General features: G+C 37.8%; 1 protein-coding gene across 1 annotated transcript; it reads left to right on the top strand.

Moving 5' to 3' along the window:
• The first annotated feature begins 13285 nt into the window (after positions 1 to 13285).
• Positions 13286 to 16533, top strand: LOC131680875 (uncharacterized). Its single transcript, XM_058961590.1, has 3 exons — positions 13286 to 13315; positions 13439 to 13973; positions 14270 to 16533. The coding sequence occupies exons 1-3, from the start codon at positions 13286 to 13288 to the stop codon at positions 16531 to 16533; spliced, it is 2829 nt and encodes a 942-aa protein (XP_058817573.1).
• The last annotated feature ends 746 nt before the right edge of the window (positions 16534 to 17279 follow it).

Genomic DNA, 17279 nt, shown 5'->3' with positions numbered 1-17279 from the left:
CACAAGCAAAATATTCTTGTAGTGCTGAAATAAAATGTATTTAATTTTAAAATTCAGTTTTCCCTTGCTAAATTCAAAACCTCCGTTTATGGACACTCGGCATCTCTTACATTCCGACTGTTTTACATTACTGACATTGAAGGGAATGATACCGATCATACTGATAGATTCGAGTAATTTTTATGTTTCGTTTCAAAAGTAATTTTAAACAAACTTTACGCGACAACTACAGTATTGACCTCTTCTAATATCGAATAGTGATCATGTTATGGCTGTCTTCGACACAACAGTTTGTTGAATAGGGATACTGTTATTAGTATATAACATTCGGCCATCTGTAAACGACGTGGATTACTGGTTGGATGCTCAGATTACACCGTCTGGGAAGACTATAGCGTAGTTGGTATGTCAAATACACTGTACGCGGCTTACCCGAGTTCGAACTCCCACCATCGCATATAGTGTGTTTGGCCGTTTGCCACTACCGGTCAGATCGGTCAGGAAAACAAATATATTTTTAAGTTGCACTCAGATTATCTTTCTTTTTAGACGATATTTGGAGATCAGCAACACCAGGTTGTGAAAATCTGGAATAGTGTTTTTTCTCCATATATTTTGAATACCACTCTATATTTTGTTAAATATTGGTTGACTGATTTGGGTCAAACATGGAAGAGTGTCTCAGCATGGCATACGATAGAAGTGGTTCCTTTATGTTGGGAATCAGTTTTGGATCATACTCATTCTCGACAGTTTTTTTACCTATTCAATAAAAGGGGCTTCTTAGCTCAATAGTGCCCAGGACCCCCGAATAGTCTAAAGACGGCGCTGGGTAGAATATCGTGAAGCCAACGTCAGCCATTTGCCGAAATTCTACTATATACCGAATTCAATACGATCGTCATAATCCAGCCCCTTGTCAAGGACGACGTCTGTACAGCCAGCATCACTGCCATGAAAATCAAAACATAAATTTTGAATCGAATGTTTAAAAGCTGTAATTAGTTACTAAATGTTGATTTTCTGAATAAGATGGTATTATATCATCCCACAAGATGCAAAACGTCGTGTGGAATATCGTGTATAGTGCCGAACATAATTCCACAGAGAACAGACATCCATGATCGAACAAAAATATTCAAAAAACGTGTGTAAACATTTGAATTAATATACGATAAACACTAGCGCCGCCACACCGACCTATCCCAACTATCCGTCAAATCCATTCCGGAACCGGTTCGAAATCCTGGCTGGATTCAGTATAGAATCTTGTTCAAAGAAAACAACCGATTCCATCTCAATCGGTTGATGCATTTGTGCTCGAATTCATGCTGGAAGTCCGAACCGACTAGTTTGACTGGGTAGAGGAATAACCGCTGTCAATTCTGTCGAACTCAGCCACAAAAAAACATGACGACAGTAGCGCACCTGGTTTGGATATCCCAACTACCTTCGAAACCGTTAGAGATTTTACACAAGTTGAATGCTGAAGATGGACGTCTGTTCTCTGTGATAATTCTTTGTTTGGGGCTTTATAGCTATAACACCCCATATACGTTGGTCGCTGTCAAACTCCATATGATGGTATAGGGTTGCCAGGAGGCTGTCATAATAACAATCACTCAACAATAACAACATCCTAGCTTCAGAAAACATCCATATTCGTACAAATATGTTTTTAATATTTGTGTAAACAATTGAATGAACATCCGTTAAAACAGTAGCGCTGCCATATGATCATATCGCTACTAGCTTATTGTTTTTTAATCTCTATGCGATCAGCTGCGAATTCAATCAAGTTCACTAGCGCACCTGACAGTGATATTCCATTCACTTTCAAATAAGACGCTAACTTTTACATAACCTTAACGCTCGAGATGGACGTTTTTGATTTCTGGGACTGCTCTCAGAAAAACTTTTAAACTAATCGATTACTTCAATTAATCGATTATTTCTTGGTTTTAATCGATTACGATTAATAGCGATGTAAAAAATAATCGATTATCTACTAATCGATTAATTGGAAAAATCGGACATCCCTAATTTTACTTTTATAACATCATGTTAATATTTGAAATATACGGAAACTCCGATATTTGCATTTATTCCTTGTCAGTATTGTCTCAAGCCGACCAAAAAATTAAAAATCAAATTGAGCGCAATTCATAGTTTTATTATGAAACGAAAGGAAAAAGGATAATCTAATATGAGATTCTAAAATGATATTAAATAACAATTTCCATCGAATGCCGGATTGTTGATCAACAGAGTTCCAAAAAATCATAACACGAATCGGATAGCTTACTACAAAAGCGTATGTTACTTCTAAGTGAATGAATATTAGTAACAGGGGATATATTCTTCTTGCAGAACGGATGTTACTTCTTAGAATGGCTTCACAACGCTAATAAAGCTTGAAAAGATTAGAGGGAAAATCTTTACCATAATACAAACCAAGTGTTGAACATTATTTATTCACACCTTCCTCTCTTCCTCTTGCTACGCGATGAAATTCCAGAAAGCATGCATTTGTATCACACATACTCATATACACATAGTTACACTTAATCACACATACATAACACATTTTTAATGAAAAAATTGGACAAAAAGAAAGCTAACAAGGGTGACGCTCGTGCCACTTCGGGGTGTCGGTCTTACCCGCAGCGTTTTTAAAATGTTATTTTTCTCCATTTTTTGGCAACCAATAATTTTTAATGAATCCAATTTTTTGAAACGATTAAAAAATTATATCTTGTTAAGAACCATGTAAACAAGGATTACGCACAGAATATACAATTTTTGGAGCTTTTTGGTATTTTAGAAAAATGATTGCGCTTATGGTGTCGGACTTGCCCCCAGTTCCCCTACCAAGTCTCTGTGGTGAATATAATATATTCTATATTATTCTCATTTATTTAAGTTTCAAGTACCGGTGTCTTGGTGTACAGACAGTGTTGGCAGAAATAATGAATTTATGCATTTGGATTGAACCATAAGTTTTAAAATCCTTATAACTATTTTTTGAAAACTCGTAGCTAGTTACCGTCTTCGACAAAGTTGTTAACCAAGGTTTGAGCTATCGTTTTATAAAGCTGTTTTTTTATACTATGTTGCCTTTCGGCTTCGCCTCATCAGAAACCGACACTAACGTATTGTCGGAATAGATTAGCGCCGGCTTGACGCAAATCCCTTAAAACTAAAACACACTATGTGTTTCAATCAAACGACTGATCAAACGTGATGTCCCGTTAGAGCAGAAGTTCTGTTTATGCCGATGAGACACAAGTGAAGCCGAAACTTGTCTTGGCTTAGCAGGCCTATGCGAAAGCACTATGCTATATTTCACCCTAAGGAGGAAAATTTGGTAAAAACCAAAATTTCTCAATAGGGTGAAAATTTGTTGGTATAAACCAGTCTTTGTACAGGAGGGCACAAATCCGGCCGGCGCTAATCTATTCCGACAATACGTTAGTGTCGGTTTCTGATGAGGCGAAGCCGAAACGCAACATAGTATGAAATAAGGATTTGTGCCCTCCTGTACAAAGACTGGTTTATACCAACAAATTTTCACCCTAGTGAGAAATTTTGGTTTTTACCAAATTTTCCTCCTTAGGGTGAAATATAGCATAGTGTTTTTTTATATTGAGTGAAATAGCGATCTTTATTAACGTAAATGCAAAATAATTGATTTCCCCATATAAAATTCCATGCAAACTTTGAACGCAATGCGCAAACACGGGAAGCAACCGAGCGCTCCCAAACTAATCCCATTTCAAACTGAATCTATAAACGTTGTTCGTTGGAAAATAGGGTATTTGTCTCACCTTTTAAACGGCGAATGGAATACACATAGCATACAAATGACTGAAACAGACGGACAGAAAACCAAATGCGAAAAAAAAGCCATCTAACAAAGTGATGAGACATTTCTTATAATTCTTATCGCTATCTTCGGATATTATACCGCTTGAGAATATTATGCTTCGCGATGTTTACATGGGACAGTGACAGAACTCAGAAAAACGCTCAGATCAGCATAGGACAACAACAGTGCCAGAAATCTCAAAGGCTAAACCAAATCGATGGAAAAGCGGAAAAATTGCTCAAAAAATAGACAAATAAATGACTTATTACCAATGTTCTGTTAATAACATATCTAAGTTCTTCAATAAATGTATTGTGCAGAGAATACTAAATTTTCCTTAAGCAGTGGGCCAAAAAATGGATTTTTTTAATCTATTTGAAGTGCATACTCTCAATAACGCTGATTCAGATTTCCAACGCGACCGAGAACTATGAACTGAAATTGCAGCTCTTGATATCACACTACCTCTGAGGACATGTGTGTATAGTTCAAACTTTACTTCGATTTCAATTTTTTTTTAAAGTGATTTCCCAGTAGTATCTTTAATTTGCATTATTTGCATTATTATTGCATTAAGTCCTAATGTCAAATAACATATTAAACAAATCTCTCATATTTCATCAGGGAGAATCTTTATCATTACTGGAACATTTGTTTCGCAAAACTTCCGTCACCTGCGCTAGTGCGCTGGGTGCACGATGCTCTGCAAATCTAGCGAAATCGTCTTAGGACACCAGGGTCTAATTCAGAGCCATTTGTGCGATATTAATCTGGGTGGGTTAAATCTATAAAGAATAGTAAAAACTAACGCCTATTCTATACACGGTGTGCTTGGTAGAACAATTTTATTCGAAAAAAATCGGTATCGCTAAAACTTCAGTATGTGATAGAATGGGCTTTTCCCTCTCATTTGGAAGTAAAATTAAAATATTCTGTCGGGGGCTCCAGAACAACATTTTATTTGAAAGTTTTTTTGTTTGAAAACTTAGGTTTTTCAACGAAACTGGTTCACATTTTTGCCCCTAGGTAGTACTTTAGACATTCAAATATTACCAAAGTGAGAATCTTATGGACAATATAATTGTGTATAACTTTGTAGAAAACTACATCGCGATCTAAAATCGCCAGAGAAAGTTATTAAATCTTTATCAAAGTTTCTAGATTCGGGCCTATTGATTAAGAAGCTTTAATACAAAAACATTTTTATTTGTAAAAAAATGGATTGCCTTATTCTAACAGTGTGCTCAGAAGAACCTGAATGCTAGCAAAATCCCACCTTTAAGCGTAAAAAACATAATTCCAGATTCCACCGTTTTATGCGCACCAATGATATTTTAGCATGGAGATATAGAGAAGAGTAGATAAAATTTGAACGAAATTGATCCTCTAGTTCCCACCACCGCCTCTAGGTGGTCTCTTTAAAAATCAAAATAAAACTACTAAAACATGATTTTATGTTGTCATCCGCACTACTATTTCTTTCCAACGCTCACACCTTTCATACACATACATTGTTTGAATAATCGTAGCTTTCTGTTAAACGCAATTGAAGCTCAAAGTTTTTGGAAATTTTGATAACTAAAAAATATTTTTGAGTAGCCTATTAGTAGCATTTTAGTGTAGATGTGAATTGGTTTAGTGGAATAATTAGGAAGTTTAGCTTTTTTGGTAAAACACTTTGCCCGCCTAAAGCGGTGTTGGGCACCTGGGCGAAAAAAAATTTCAGTCTTTTGTGATTACTTATCGTACCGAAACTAGCTTTATGTGCAATTTTAGCTGAAAAGAAGCATGTTTTAAAATCTTTGGGTGAATGCTGCTGTTAAAATATGGATGTCCTTATCATTTAATTATATTTAACCCATTCATGCCCATGTCGTTTGTGGACAACAACTCTTTTAAACAGCTATGACTTTTGATTGAGCCAAGGTTTGCTCACAAAAATAAGTAAGGTTAATAAATGTGACTACTGCCTTTCATGTCAGTATGAACAGTTACATGGATCAGCTCTAGAATTGAAGTTATTGCAATTAGTCTAATCAGATTCCGATGGAGCAGTGCTGCCAGCGACAGTTTACGTTGATGACGGAAAATGAATTTATCGGATATCTTCGTTACGTTGCCATATTATTCAAAACTGATAAAACTTTTCAAGTTAGACTGTCTTTGGCTACGTTTTCCACACAAGTGGACTATTGTAAGTACTCTGGGAGAATTGTATTGAGCATTGGAAAGTAAAAATGAAGCAGCTTCTAGTACTGCAAGGGAAACACCTATCTTCATGCAAAAAGACTTTTCGTGTTTCTTGATCCCACCGTTTTCAAGGAAAAATGGTTTTGAAACCCTACATGCACTAGAAAAAAGTTGGGCATGAAAGGGTTAAAGGAGTCTGGTGTAAGTTGGTGGAATCTTTTGTTCTCCTTTTGTATTAGACATATGGCGCTGTTTATATCCTGCACTTCAAGTACTGTGTAATACATTCTCCGATGTACTTATGTTGCATTACATTCTGTTTCGTTCACGTTAAGCGTTAAGTTTTCGAGCATATTAGAGTGAAGAGCCCATTTCAGTCGTATTAGGGAAGGTCATTAATTACTCGGAATACAATTCATGCAATGCGTATGAATTGTCAACAGTATCTTTGCTTTCCAATGCGTTGACCAAAGATGGCTAACGCTGTTCTAATCACCAGCTTCACATGGTTAGGGCGAAAATAGGCTCATTTCCCTAGGTGAAGTTTTTAAATTTCAGCATTTTTGTTATTTAGAGCTAGTTCAAAGCTATTCCACGAATGACTAGATTTTTCGATAGCGCACGAAAAGAACTTTCCCTGGCCGTATGTACAATATACGTAACCACAAACAAAATTTATTCTTTTTTGTTTGTTTACTCCGGAATTTCACCTGAAGAATCTCAAAAATTCTCTTTTACACGATCTTCTTAAATTGAAAAATAAAAAATGATAAGTGAAACCATCGCCAGCAGACACTGGTCTCCCATACTATACATTAGAAATCAATAATTAAACAACCAAAGCACTAGAGAAATACTCCTTAGCTTGGGTTATTTGCGTTCTGATGGAGTCCAAAATATAAACCATCTGAATTCGCTTATGTTGAAGTAACTAGAAGAAAAAAAGTTTTTGTTTTTATTCGGCCAGGTGCCCAACACCGCCTCTAGGCGGCCTACTTATTTTAAGACTTTAATGAAAAATCCACTGCTTACATGAATTATCAACATTATTTTCGTTTTTCTCATCACGAAGCCCACCTACAAAAGTTTTTTCAAGCCAAATGAAAATTTGGGCACTGGTTAAGACTCTTTTGAAAGAAGCTGGGTAATGCAGCAAAATGAAACAGTTTTTTCTGTCGCAGATATATTTCTAGAGAAAATTTTCAATAGGACGTAAGTAACAATGAGAGATTCTCTTTGAGGTCTTTCTCTTCTGTTCATTACTAGGCCATTTCAACATTTACTACTCTACTCTTTGCATAATATTGTAGTAAAAACCGTCGGCTTTCGATATGTGCTGGAAAATTAGTACAAAGTGTTGTAATGACGTCGTAATAAACAAAAGAGAAAGTAAACAAAGAGAGGCTCTCAATGTTACTTACGTCCTATTAAAAATTTTCTCTAGATTTGTTTCTTTTTTTTCTTCACTCATTCTGGAGTATGCTTGATGTAATCTTGAATCAATCTTTTTGCTCGTAGGCATCTTGTGTGATATATTTGGCCTAAATTTTAACTTTATATTTGATCAAACTCGATTAGATATTCAGTCATTTGATTTGATTTCGATTGAGAATCCTGATTGACAGTTTCATAAAGGAAAGAAACGACTCCGGAATTTCTTCTTAAAGGAAATTATAAAACATGGTTTTGTTCTTTTTTCTAAGATTATGTGAAGTGTGTTCGATTTTGAAATAAAATTTGAGGACAAGCAAAAATCTGCATCTATAAATTCTGATGAAATGAATCCACCCCAAAAGATAACAAACTTGGATCCAAAACTCGAACAGCTTTTTTCTTTTTCAATCAGCTTTCTTTTAATGTTGATAAAGACAAACAGGATTCTCAACCCAAAATTGCAATAAAATCCGTCGTTTATTACAATGACTCGAACTGTCTACTTTAGTTCATTCAAATATAATACCTTGAATTTGAGCCAATTGTATTTTACCAGGCAGGATAGGATCAGGAAGAAGGGTACTTCTAGTTTACATTAGCTATCCCCTAGAGTGAGAAAAAAAAAGAAAAAGGCATAATAAAATCCGTTACTACATCAATCAACATCTTGAAAAGGTATAAGATTATTGAACACCTAACTGATAAACTGTTGATAATTACGAATGACCATGATTGTAAGAGCTGAATAATTACGGAGCATACCGTAATTGGAAGTAATGATTGGAAGTAATGATTGCGCATTATTGTTTGCAGACTACAATCAGTCTGGCCTCATTTGGGATACACATGACAATGTCGCACCTGTAGTCAACGTTCTTCCCTCTTATATTTCTACTGCTTGCGCTGCGCTATTGGATGGATTCAGCTTTAACTGTATCACACAAATTAATAGCATTGAAAATCGTTACGGTCGTATCCTGGACTTTGTCTTATTGAATGAGACAGCACTAGCCGACTGTCAGATCCACGAACCTGCTGAATCTATTTCTGTGATTGATGCAAATCATCCTCCCGTAGAAGTTATTATCAGTCTGCCTAAACCTGTTATTTATGAGGATATCCCTGATGATCTTGGCCTTGACTTTCACCGAGCTGATTTCTTGGGACTTGCATCAGCACTACTTCACATCGATTGGCATTCACTTGAGGATACGGAAGACATTGACTCTGCCGTTGAACATTTCATTGCTGTGATTAATGCCGTCATGGCTGATTATGTTCCTCTGCGTAGGCCAGCTCGTAAACCACCGTGGGGTAATGCACATCTACGACATCTCAAACGACTCAGATCAAAAGCACTGCGATTGTATTGCCGTACACGCTGTCGTTACGCCAAATATCGTTTTGCGCTAGGGAGTAATAATTATCGATCCTATAACCTTTTATTGTACAAAAGATACTCCATTCGAACACAAGCAAACCTGCGCAATAATCCCCGAAAGTTTTGGAAATTCGTGAACTCCAAGCGGAAAGAGAACGGATTACCTACTGATATGTTTTTGAAGGAGCAGAGTGCTAGTCTGGCTTCGGAGAAGTGTGACCTATTCGCCACCCACTTTAAAAGCGCATTCAATGAAACTATTTCATCTGCTGATCAAATTGCGCGTGCTTGTAGAGACACTCCATTAAATATTTGTCCTTTGAGAAGCTTCACTGTTACAGATCGTCAGGTTATAGCAGCAATCAGCAAACTAAAATATTCAGTCACTCCTGGTCTTGATGGCATACCTTCATGTGTTCTCAAGAAATGCACGGATGCATTAATTTTACCGTTGACAACTCTATTCAACAATTTCTTTAGGCAGTGTTGTTTTCCTTTCAGCTGGAAAAGGTCAGTTATGTTTCCTGTATTCAAAAAAGGAGATCGGCGAAATGTTGACAATTACAGAGGAATTACATCGCTGTGTGCCTGCTCCAAAGTTTTTGAGATCATAATGAACGATGTGCTCTCTGCATCCAGTCAAAGCTACATTTCCCCTGATCAACATGGATTCATCCCAAAAAGATCAACCTCCACGAATTTTGCTCAGCTTGCTTCATTCTGCTTGCGTAACATGGACGCTGGTGCTCAGATCGACACTGTATATACCGACTTGAAATCAGCATTTGACAGAGTTGATCACGCAATACTTCTGGAACGGTTGAAATTAATAGGAGTGTCTTTTGATCTGATTCGTTGGCTCGAATCATATCTGAGAGATCGAACACTTGTAGTAAAAATTGGATGTGTGTTCTCTGTCCCATTTTCGAACAACTCGGGTGTTCCTCAAGGAAGTAATTTGGGCCCACTCTTATTCACACTCTTTATCAATGATCTAGCTACAGTATTACCACCGGGTTGTCGAATAGTCTACGCTGATGATGTTAAATTATACATGATCGTCAAGTGCATCAGGGATTGCTTAGCTTTACAACAGCTCTTGGAGACTGTCAATGACTGGTGCTCCTTAAACTTGCTTACAATTAGTATTCATAAGTGCAGTGTAATATCGTATCATCGCAAGCACAAACCAATTTCATACGACTACTGTATTGGAGAACAGCATCTTGAGCGTGTACTACAAGTGTGTGACCTTGGAGTCAGTTTGGATTCTGCACTCACTTTCCGACCGCATTTCGACTAAATTATTAACAAGGCAAACCGCCAGATGGGATTCATGTTTAAAATTTCTAATGAATTTAAAGATCCTCTCTGTCTCCGTTCACTTTACTGCGCATTGGTACGGTCAATATTGGAATCTAACTCCGTAATACGGTGTCCGTATCAAGCAACATGGATAGCAAGAATTGAAGCAATTCAAAGAAAATTCGCTCGTTATGCGTTTCGTTTGAGTATAGTTAATGTTTCACTCAAATTGGTTTTTCCCCATCCCTTCATATTCATTAAGATCTACTAGGTCAGATGAAAAATAAATAAATAAATAAATAAATAAATAAATAAATAAATAAATAAATAAATAAATAAATAAATAAATAAATAAATAAATAAGTATATGGTTGGAACTTCAATTCAAATTTTCCCTTAATTTTCCTTGAATTGGTTTAAGAGGAGGTTTTAGAGCCTTTCGGTGATGGTGAGCTGTGTGTTTGATACAATACATTCATATATAATATATAAACCGTTGAATCTGGTTGGCTAGGCAAATCGAGAATTTGGATGATGCATCCGTTATTAGAATTGACCATCTCTCCTTGTCTTGACAGGTGTAGCAACTTCCGGCAGCTGTGTACTTACGTTGTTAAAAAGACTCGTGATGTATACGAAAAATGTAATACATTTACATTGATCCACTTAAGAAAAAGGTATAAGCTCGGGTATTAGAGGAGGATTTGAAATTCTTCAGTTGCTAGGACTGCAATACATGGTGTTAGCCCTTCTTTGGAAGTCCATCCTAAATTCGTAAAGCTCCTTCCTACTAACAGAACTTCTTAAACGGAAGTGTTACGATGTGATATATTTTGCCATATACGAAATTTGATTATGATTAGTTTTACCATTTTGCTGAATGTGCTTATAAACAAATTGTTGCTATAGATGAAATGTGAATTAATCTAATCGACCTTCGCTGAGTAAAACATTATTGACAGCCTTGTGGATTCATTTCACCATTTGCAGAAAGGTATGAAGTTTTAGATTTTGTCCAAAAACGAAACCTGTGCGCCAAAAATTAAATTTGGAATTTCTTTTATCCAACCTAAATAATCTGATTTCCACTTGGTAAGAAATAATAATAAAGTATTAAAGCACTTTATCCGTAGATGAATTATTATTTGTTTCCCAATAAATATGTGCAATAAACAAAGATTCGTTATTTTATTTTAACAACACATTCAATTCAATATAAAGGATTACTGAAAACAGTAACCAAACGATTCGACTTGAGGTGAACATTATGGTAATCTTGTAAGGAAATTGTAACGATACACGTTTTTCTTTAAAGCAAACCTCACAGAACCATATGAAAACGACTACCATCATTGTGACTTCAATTCAAATCGTTTCGATTTATTTTTTTAATAATCCTGCGGAAGCACCTCAATTCTTTTCTAACATACAATATTATATTATAACCATTCCCTATATTGTAACAATAACTCGTATCTTTATTCTATAATTTCATATAATTTTACAGGAAAATGCATTTCGTAATATCATAAATAGACCTTAACGTATGTGGTTACCATAGCACTTATGATTTTTGTATAATATGGAGATTTCCAGATAAAGTTTTTTATTTATGCGGGCTCTGACATATCAACTTGACATCAGTTGATTCAGTCTGTAACGTAACTTCTATCGATAAAAGTCAAGGAAAATGGAAACAGTATATTTTATTTCATCGTTACTATTTTGCGTAAGACATTGTGTAAATGTTTTTAAATAATTCATCTGAACATTCCAACTCGACAATATTTTAGTTCAAATTTCTTAATATTATTGAACGAACCCCCCTCCCCCCATCACCCCTCATTACGCCCTATTGCCCAACTACCTACGCTCATGAAATTGAGCTTAGGCTTTTGAATAACTCATCCGAACATACCAATGTGGTAAATCTAACATATAGGGGAAGATGGGGTAAAACGCACCCCTGGGGTAAAATGCATCCCTTGCTTATATCGAAAACAGCTGGAAATTTCTAGAAAACGGTAACACCAGTCGGAAGTGCGCCATATTACTATGGCGCACTTCCGACTGGTGCTACCGTTTTCTAGAAATTTCCATACACTGTCAAAGTTTGATAACCGTACATCAACAGCAGCTCAAGAAATAAACAAAAGGCAATAACGTGCTTTTCTCATGTAATTATTGTGGCTCGTGCAGCAAGGATTTTCCGCTCTTATAAATACTGTTTTACTAATATATTAGATCATTCCAGTTCTATTTATACCGTTGTTCATTATTCTGAAAAATCTACTAAATAATTCACTTTTTGCTAAATTAATATCTCTGCTCCATCGGAGGCAAAATGCCCTATTCTCTGATTTTGCTGCTTTTTAATCGAAAACAGAAAAATCGTTCTGAAAACCTACCAATTGTATAACCTAAAGCTATTTAATGGCACACTTTTGTGAAATCTCGTCAGAAAACAAGTAGTGCTTGTTCGCCGAGCATTATGCCCCGTTATTGCGGTGCATTCTACCCCGTTTGTCGGATCTTAAATCTAAATCAGTTCACCCCTCGCTTTGATATAACCTGCATTTATATATTCTTTGTTACTAACAACTTTACCAAGAAAATAAATTCAGCGCCAAGTGAAACAGGCATGTTTCTTTTTATTGCAGTAAATCTCCCTATTTGAGTTGAAAGTAAAACATTTGGTCCGAGTTTCGAGCTGGATATCGCGGAGGTAACGGTCGCCGGTGACCAAGTGATTTTTCTGAGGAATTCACTTAATTTCGCGAACTAAAGCATAGTTTTGTGTAAATACGTATCGCTCCACGGCGAGGATACGGCAACAGAGAAAGCGTCGATTTCCGTGAAAATTGACCTGTATATGCAAAAGCCGTCGTCTTCCGAGGAAGCCGTCCAGCAGAGTAATTAGTAAAACCCAGCAAGAGCTAGCTGGTAATGCAAAGTGTAATATGTGATTGAAAATCACGAAAAACGATTTACAAAATGGCTGACCAGCAAGAAGAAACAAGTGGTGGAAAAAAGTGCTGCATTCGCCGGTGTCGGCACAGAAGAAGAAAAAAGAACAGAAAAAACAACAGCAAGTGAGTGATCTGAAGATGAATGCGTTCGAATTCAGGAGACAAGCGGTAACCTCAAAGTTGCACCGAATAAGGGAAACGCTCTCAAATGCAGAAGCAATAACCGTCCATCATTTGGAGACATATTTGCGACGAATTGATTCCTGCTATGATGAGTACAACACTATCTAGAACGAGATTTACATCGAGTTTCCTGATCTACGGGGTGAACAAGAAACCTACTTCATTGCCTTTGAGTTACTGTACGAAGAGCTTCGTGTTTCGATTTGTGCCGCTTTGGACAGCCATCGTGCACAGCAAGCTACTATACCACCAAAGCTAGCTGTTCCCGAAGCAGGAGGACAGGCACAGCAGTTGGTCGTCAATCAACCACTCGGGTTGCCGCATGTCCCACTTCCATCCTTTGATGGAACGTATGAAAAGTGGTTTCGTTTCAAACAGCTGTTCCAAGATTTAATGCAAAAATATCCCTATCTGTCAGACGCAACCAAGCTACACTATCTGACGCAAACACTGAAAGGAAAGGCAGAAAGTGTTCTCAGCGAGCAAATTTTAAACGAGAACAACTTCCAAGCAGCATGGAATTTATTGGAAGAGAGATATGAAAACAAAAGAACGATCATCGATATTCATGTAGGAGGTCTTCTCAATCTGAGAAAAATGAGCAGAGAAACTTCTTCGGATCTCAGACAGCTTGTTGAGGAATGTAGTCGCCACGTTGACGCTTTGGAATTCCAAGAACAACTCATTTCTCTTCTTAAATTAAATGGTGTGCTAATGCGCCACAGTTATTGCAAATTCCCGAAACTTACAGGGAAATACAAGTACCAATTGAAGATCGGAGTTCCAACGAAGTTATAAAAACCCTCGGGCTATTGTGGGACCCACACAATGACGTGTTTCTGTTCAGTATCCGAGTAAACAATGAGGATAGAGACTACCACACGAAAAGAACGGTACTTTCAGACACTGCAAAAATCTACGACCCGCTCGGTTTTTTAGGCGCAGTGACCATCCGAGCCAAAGTTTTTATTCAGGAACTATGGGCCAATAATGTAAACTGGGACGAACATTTGACAGAAGAGCAGGAGACAAGATGGCGACAGTTTAAAGATGAATTGCAGAACATTAACGAAGTGAGGATCTCACGGCGTTCTATCGGTGACAAATCAGTGGCATTCGAAATACATGGATTTTCAGACGCGAGCAAAAGGGCGTACGGAGCATGTGTGTATTTGCGTAGCCTTAAGGCAGACAATACGAGTGAAATGCATCTTCTCAGTAGTAAAACTCGTGTAGCTCCGTTACCAAAGAAACCAGGAAGTAAGCGTGGCAGTAAACCTTTTACGATCCCAAGAGCCGAACTTTGCGGTGCTTTGCTTTTGGCGAAACTTGTCACTACGGTGATTGAGTCCATGAAACTACACCTTAATGCGGTAACCCTTTGGTGTGATTCACAAATTGTTCTTTGCTGGCTCAACAAATCTCCAGCTAACCTTGAAGTTTTCGTGGGTAACAAGGTTCGTGAAATAAATCAGTTAACGGCACATTACAAATGGCAATATATCAATTCAAAGGAAAACCCAGCAGATCTTGCTTCGCGTGGGGTTAATGCATTGGAACTAATGAAATCTGCATTGTGGTGGCATGGTCCGTCCACGATACAGAACACTAGTGACATCAATAGTCAGTCTGAGTTAGTCCACACTAGTGTAGAAGAGCTACGAGATTCAGTGCACGCCAACGTATCGTTGCAGGATTGCCCTAATGAATTACTAACTAGATACAGCAACTTCAGAAAGCTCCAGCGGGTGTTCGCCTACGCCATCAGATTTATAAACAACTCTCGTGCGAAAGACAAGACTCAGCGAGTTTTGGGATCGTTGACAGTAGCCGAGTTGCGACAAGCTACGCAAAATATTATCGCCCAAACACAGAAGGAAGGTTTCAGTGATGAGTTAAAATTGTTAAGGCGTGGTAGAGCAAAAATGCTTCTACCGTTGACTCCGTTCATCGATCAACACGGCATGCTACGTGTCGGCGGTCGTCTAAGACATGCTAGGATTCCGTTCGGTAAAAAACATCAGTTACTGTTACCACGAAGTCATCATGTAACAAAGATTTTGATAATGTCCCTTCACAAGGAGCATCTACATGTTGGGCCACAAGCCTTGCTGTCGATAGTACGCCAAAGGTACTGGCCCGTTAGAGCAAAAAGTGTTATACGCCAAGTCATTAAGAAATGTGTCCAATGTTTTCGAATGCATCCTCCTGAGGTCGTTCAATTTATGGGTGAGTTACCCGCCTTCCGAGTCAACCCTTCGCTACCTTTTTCGACAACGGGGGTTGACTATGCGGGGCCCTTTTTCATTCGTCAAGGTGTCCGACATATGGCAAAGGTGAAAGCTTACGTGGCTCTATTTATATGTATGAGTACAAAAGCAGTACATCTCGAATTGGTGTCCGACTTAACCAGCGAGGCATTTTTGGCAGCCCTTCAAAGATTTGTTGGTCGTCGTGGTTGCCCAGAACAAATACTATCTGACAACGCAACTAATTTCCGAGGAGCCCAATCGCAGCTACATGAGCTGTACTTGTTGTTCTCGTCTCAACAAGCAAATGATGCGATCAACCATTTCTGCACTGCACGGGAAATTCAGTGGTCGTTCATACCGCCGCGATCGCCAAACTTCGGAGGCATTTGGGAGGCCGGAGTGAAGGCAGCAAAGTCTCATCTAAAAATCATTCTGCGAGATGCATCTTTGAAATACGAAGAAATGAATACGGTATTAGTGCAAATAGACGCTGTCTTGAACTCGAGACCGCTAACACAGTTGTCTGCGGATGTCAATGATCTTTCGGCTCTAACCCCGGGTCACTTTTTAGTAGGACGTGAATTAGTTGCAGTTCCTGACCCGAATTTCAAGGAGATACGTTTGTCGTCACTGTCGAGGTGGCAGCATTTGCAGAAACTAAAACATGATTTCTGGATTAGATGGTCGTCTGAGTATCTCCACGAATTACAGCCAAGGAGTAAATGGTACAAAAATAAGTTGATCTTACAACCAGGAATGTTAATAGTTCTCAAGGAGGATAATGTTGCTCCGCAACAGTGGCGTATGGGGAGCATAAAGGAGGTATGTCCCGGTATCGACGGATTGGTACGCGCAGTGAAGGTAAAAACATCGACCGGAGAAGTATGCCGAGGAGTGAGCAAGATTTCTGTCTTGCCGATTGAGGATAACGAAGTACCAGAAAATGAATGAATCAACACTTCGTGTCAACCGGGGGAGGATGTCGGATCTTAAATCTAAATCAGTTCACCCCTCGCTTTGATATAACCTGCATTTATATATTCTTTGTTACTACCAACTTTACCAAGAAAATAAATTCAGCGCCAAGTGAAACAGGCATGTTTCTTTTTATTGCAGTAAATCTCCCTATTTGAGTTGAAAGTAAAACACCGTTGTTGGGCATTTTTCCCCCGCACAGGTGCGATTTGCCCCGCTCATTTTTCAAAAGGTGATTTTTAATAATTTTGAAGAATTGAATTATTTTCATGTTTTGAATATTTTGCAAAGCGATATGATTTTGTTCGCTAAACGATTTCATTAATTAAATTTTCTCAATTGATGTTCTATAGCTTAGTTATGATCATATTTCCTTAAGGGGTGCGTTTTACCCCATCTTTACCTATAATGTTATTTTGAAATGCTACATGAAATACCATTGGTACATCCGCAGTGTTGGCAATGAAAACGATTTTTGGCATTTAATTCGATGTATCGAACTTTGAACAGCTATAACTTGGTTTAGAGACATTCTAACACCATACATCCTTCGGCAAAGTTTTTCATCCTTCCATCCTATCCTGGACTACACTTCTATTTATTTGTTGGCATACTGCAGGAAGAATTGTGGTCTGTAGAATTAAAAATGCAAAAAGTAGGTTTTCCCATACTAACCTCCATTTAAAATTCAAACGCAATGCGCTACGCCGGGTCAACACCAA

The sequence above is a fragment of the Topomyia yanbarensis genome, chromosome 2 (genome assembly GCF_030247195.1).
Source record: "Topomyia yanbarensis strain Yona2022 chromosome 2, ASM3024719v1, whole genome shotgun sequence".
In the NCBI taxonomy this organism is placed as follows: domain Eukaryota; kingdom Metazoa; phylum Arthropoda; class Insecta; order Diptera; family Culicidae; genus Topomyia; species Topomyia yanbarensis.
The sequence above is the reverse complement of the archived record's forward strand: the minus strand, read 5'-3'. Positions and strand labels throughout refer to the sequence as shown.

Excerpts from the sequence above, each read along its gene's own strand:
- LOC131680875 (XM_058961590.1), top strand. The coding sequence starts at position 13,286 with ATGAATGCGTTCGAATTCAGGAGACAAGCG. Across the intron at positions 13,316-13,438 it reads TCGAATTCAGGAGACAAGCG|AACGAGATTTACATCGAGTT; the intron begins GTAACCTCAAAG and ends AACACTATCTAG. Across the intron at positions 13,974-14,269 it reads CAGACAGCTTGTTGAGGAAT|GCGCAGTGACCATCCGAGCC; the intron begins GTAGTCGCCACG and ends TCGGTTTTTTAG.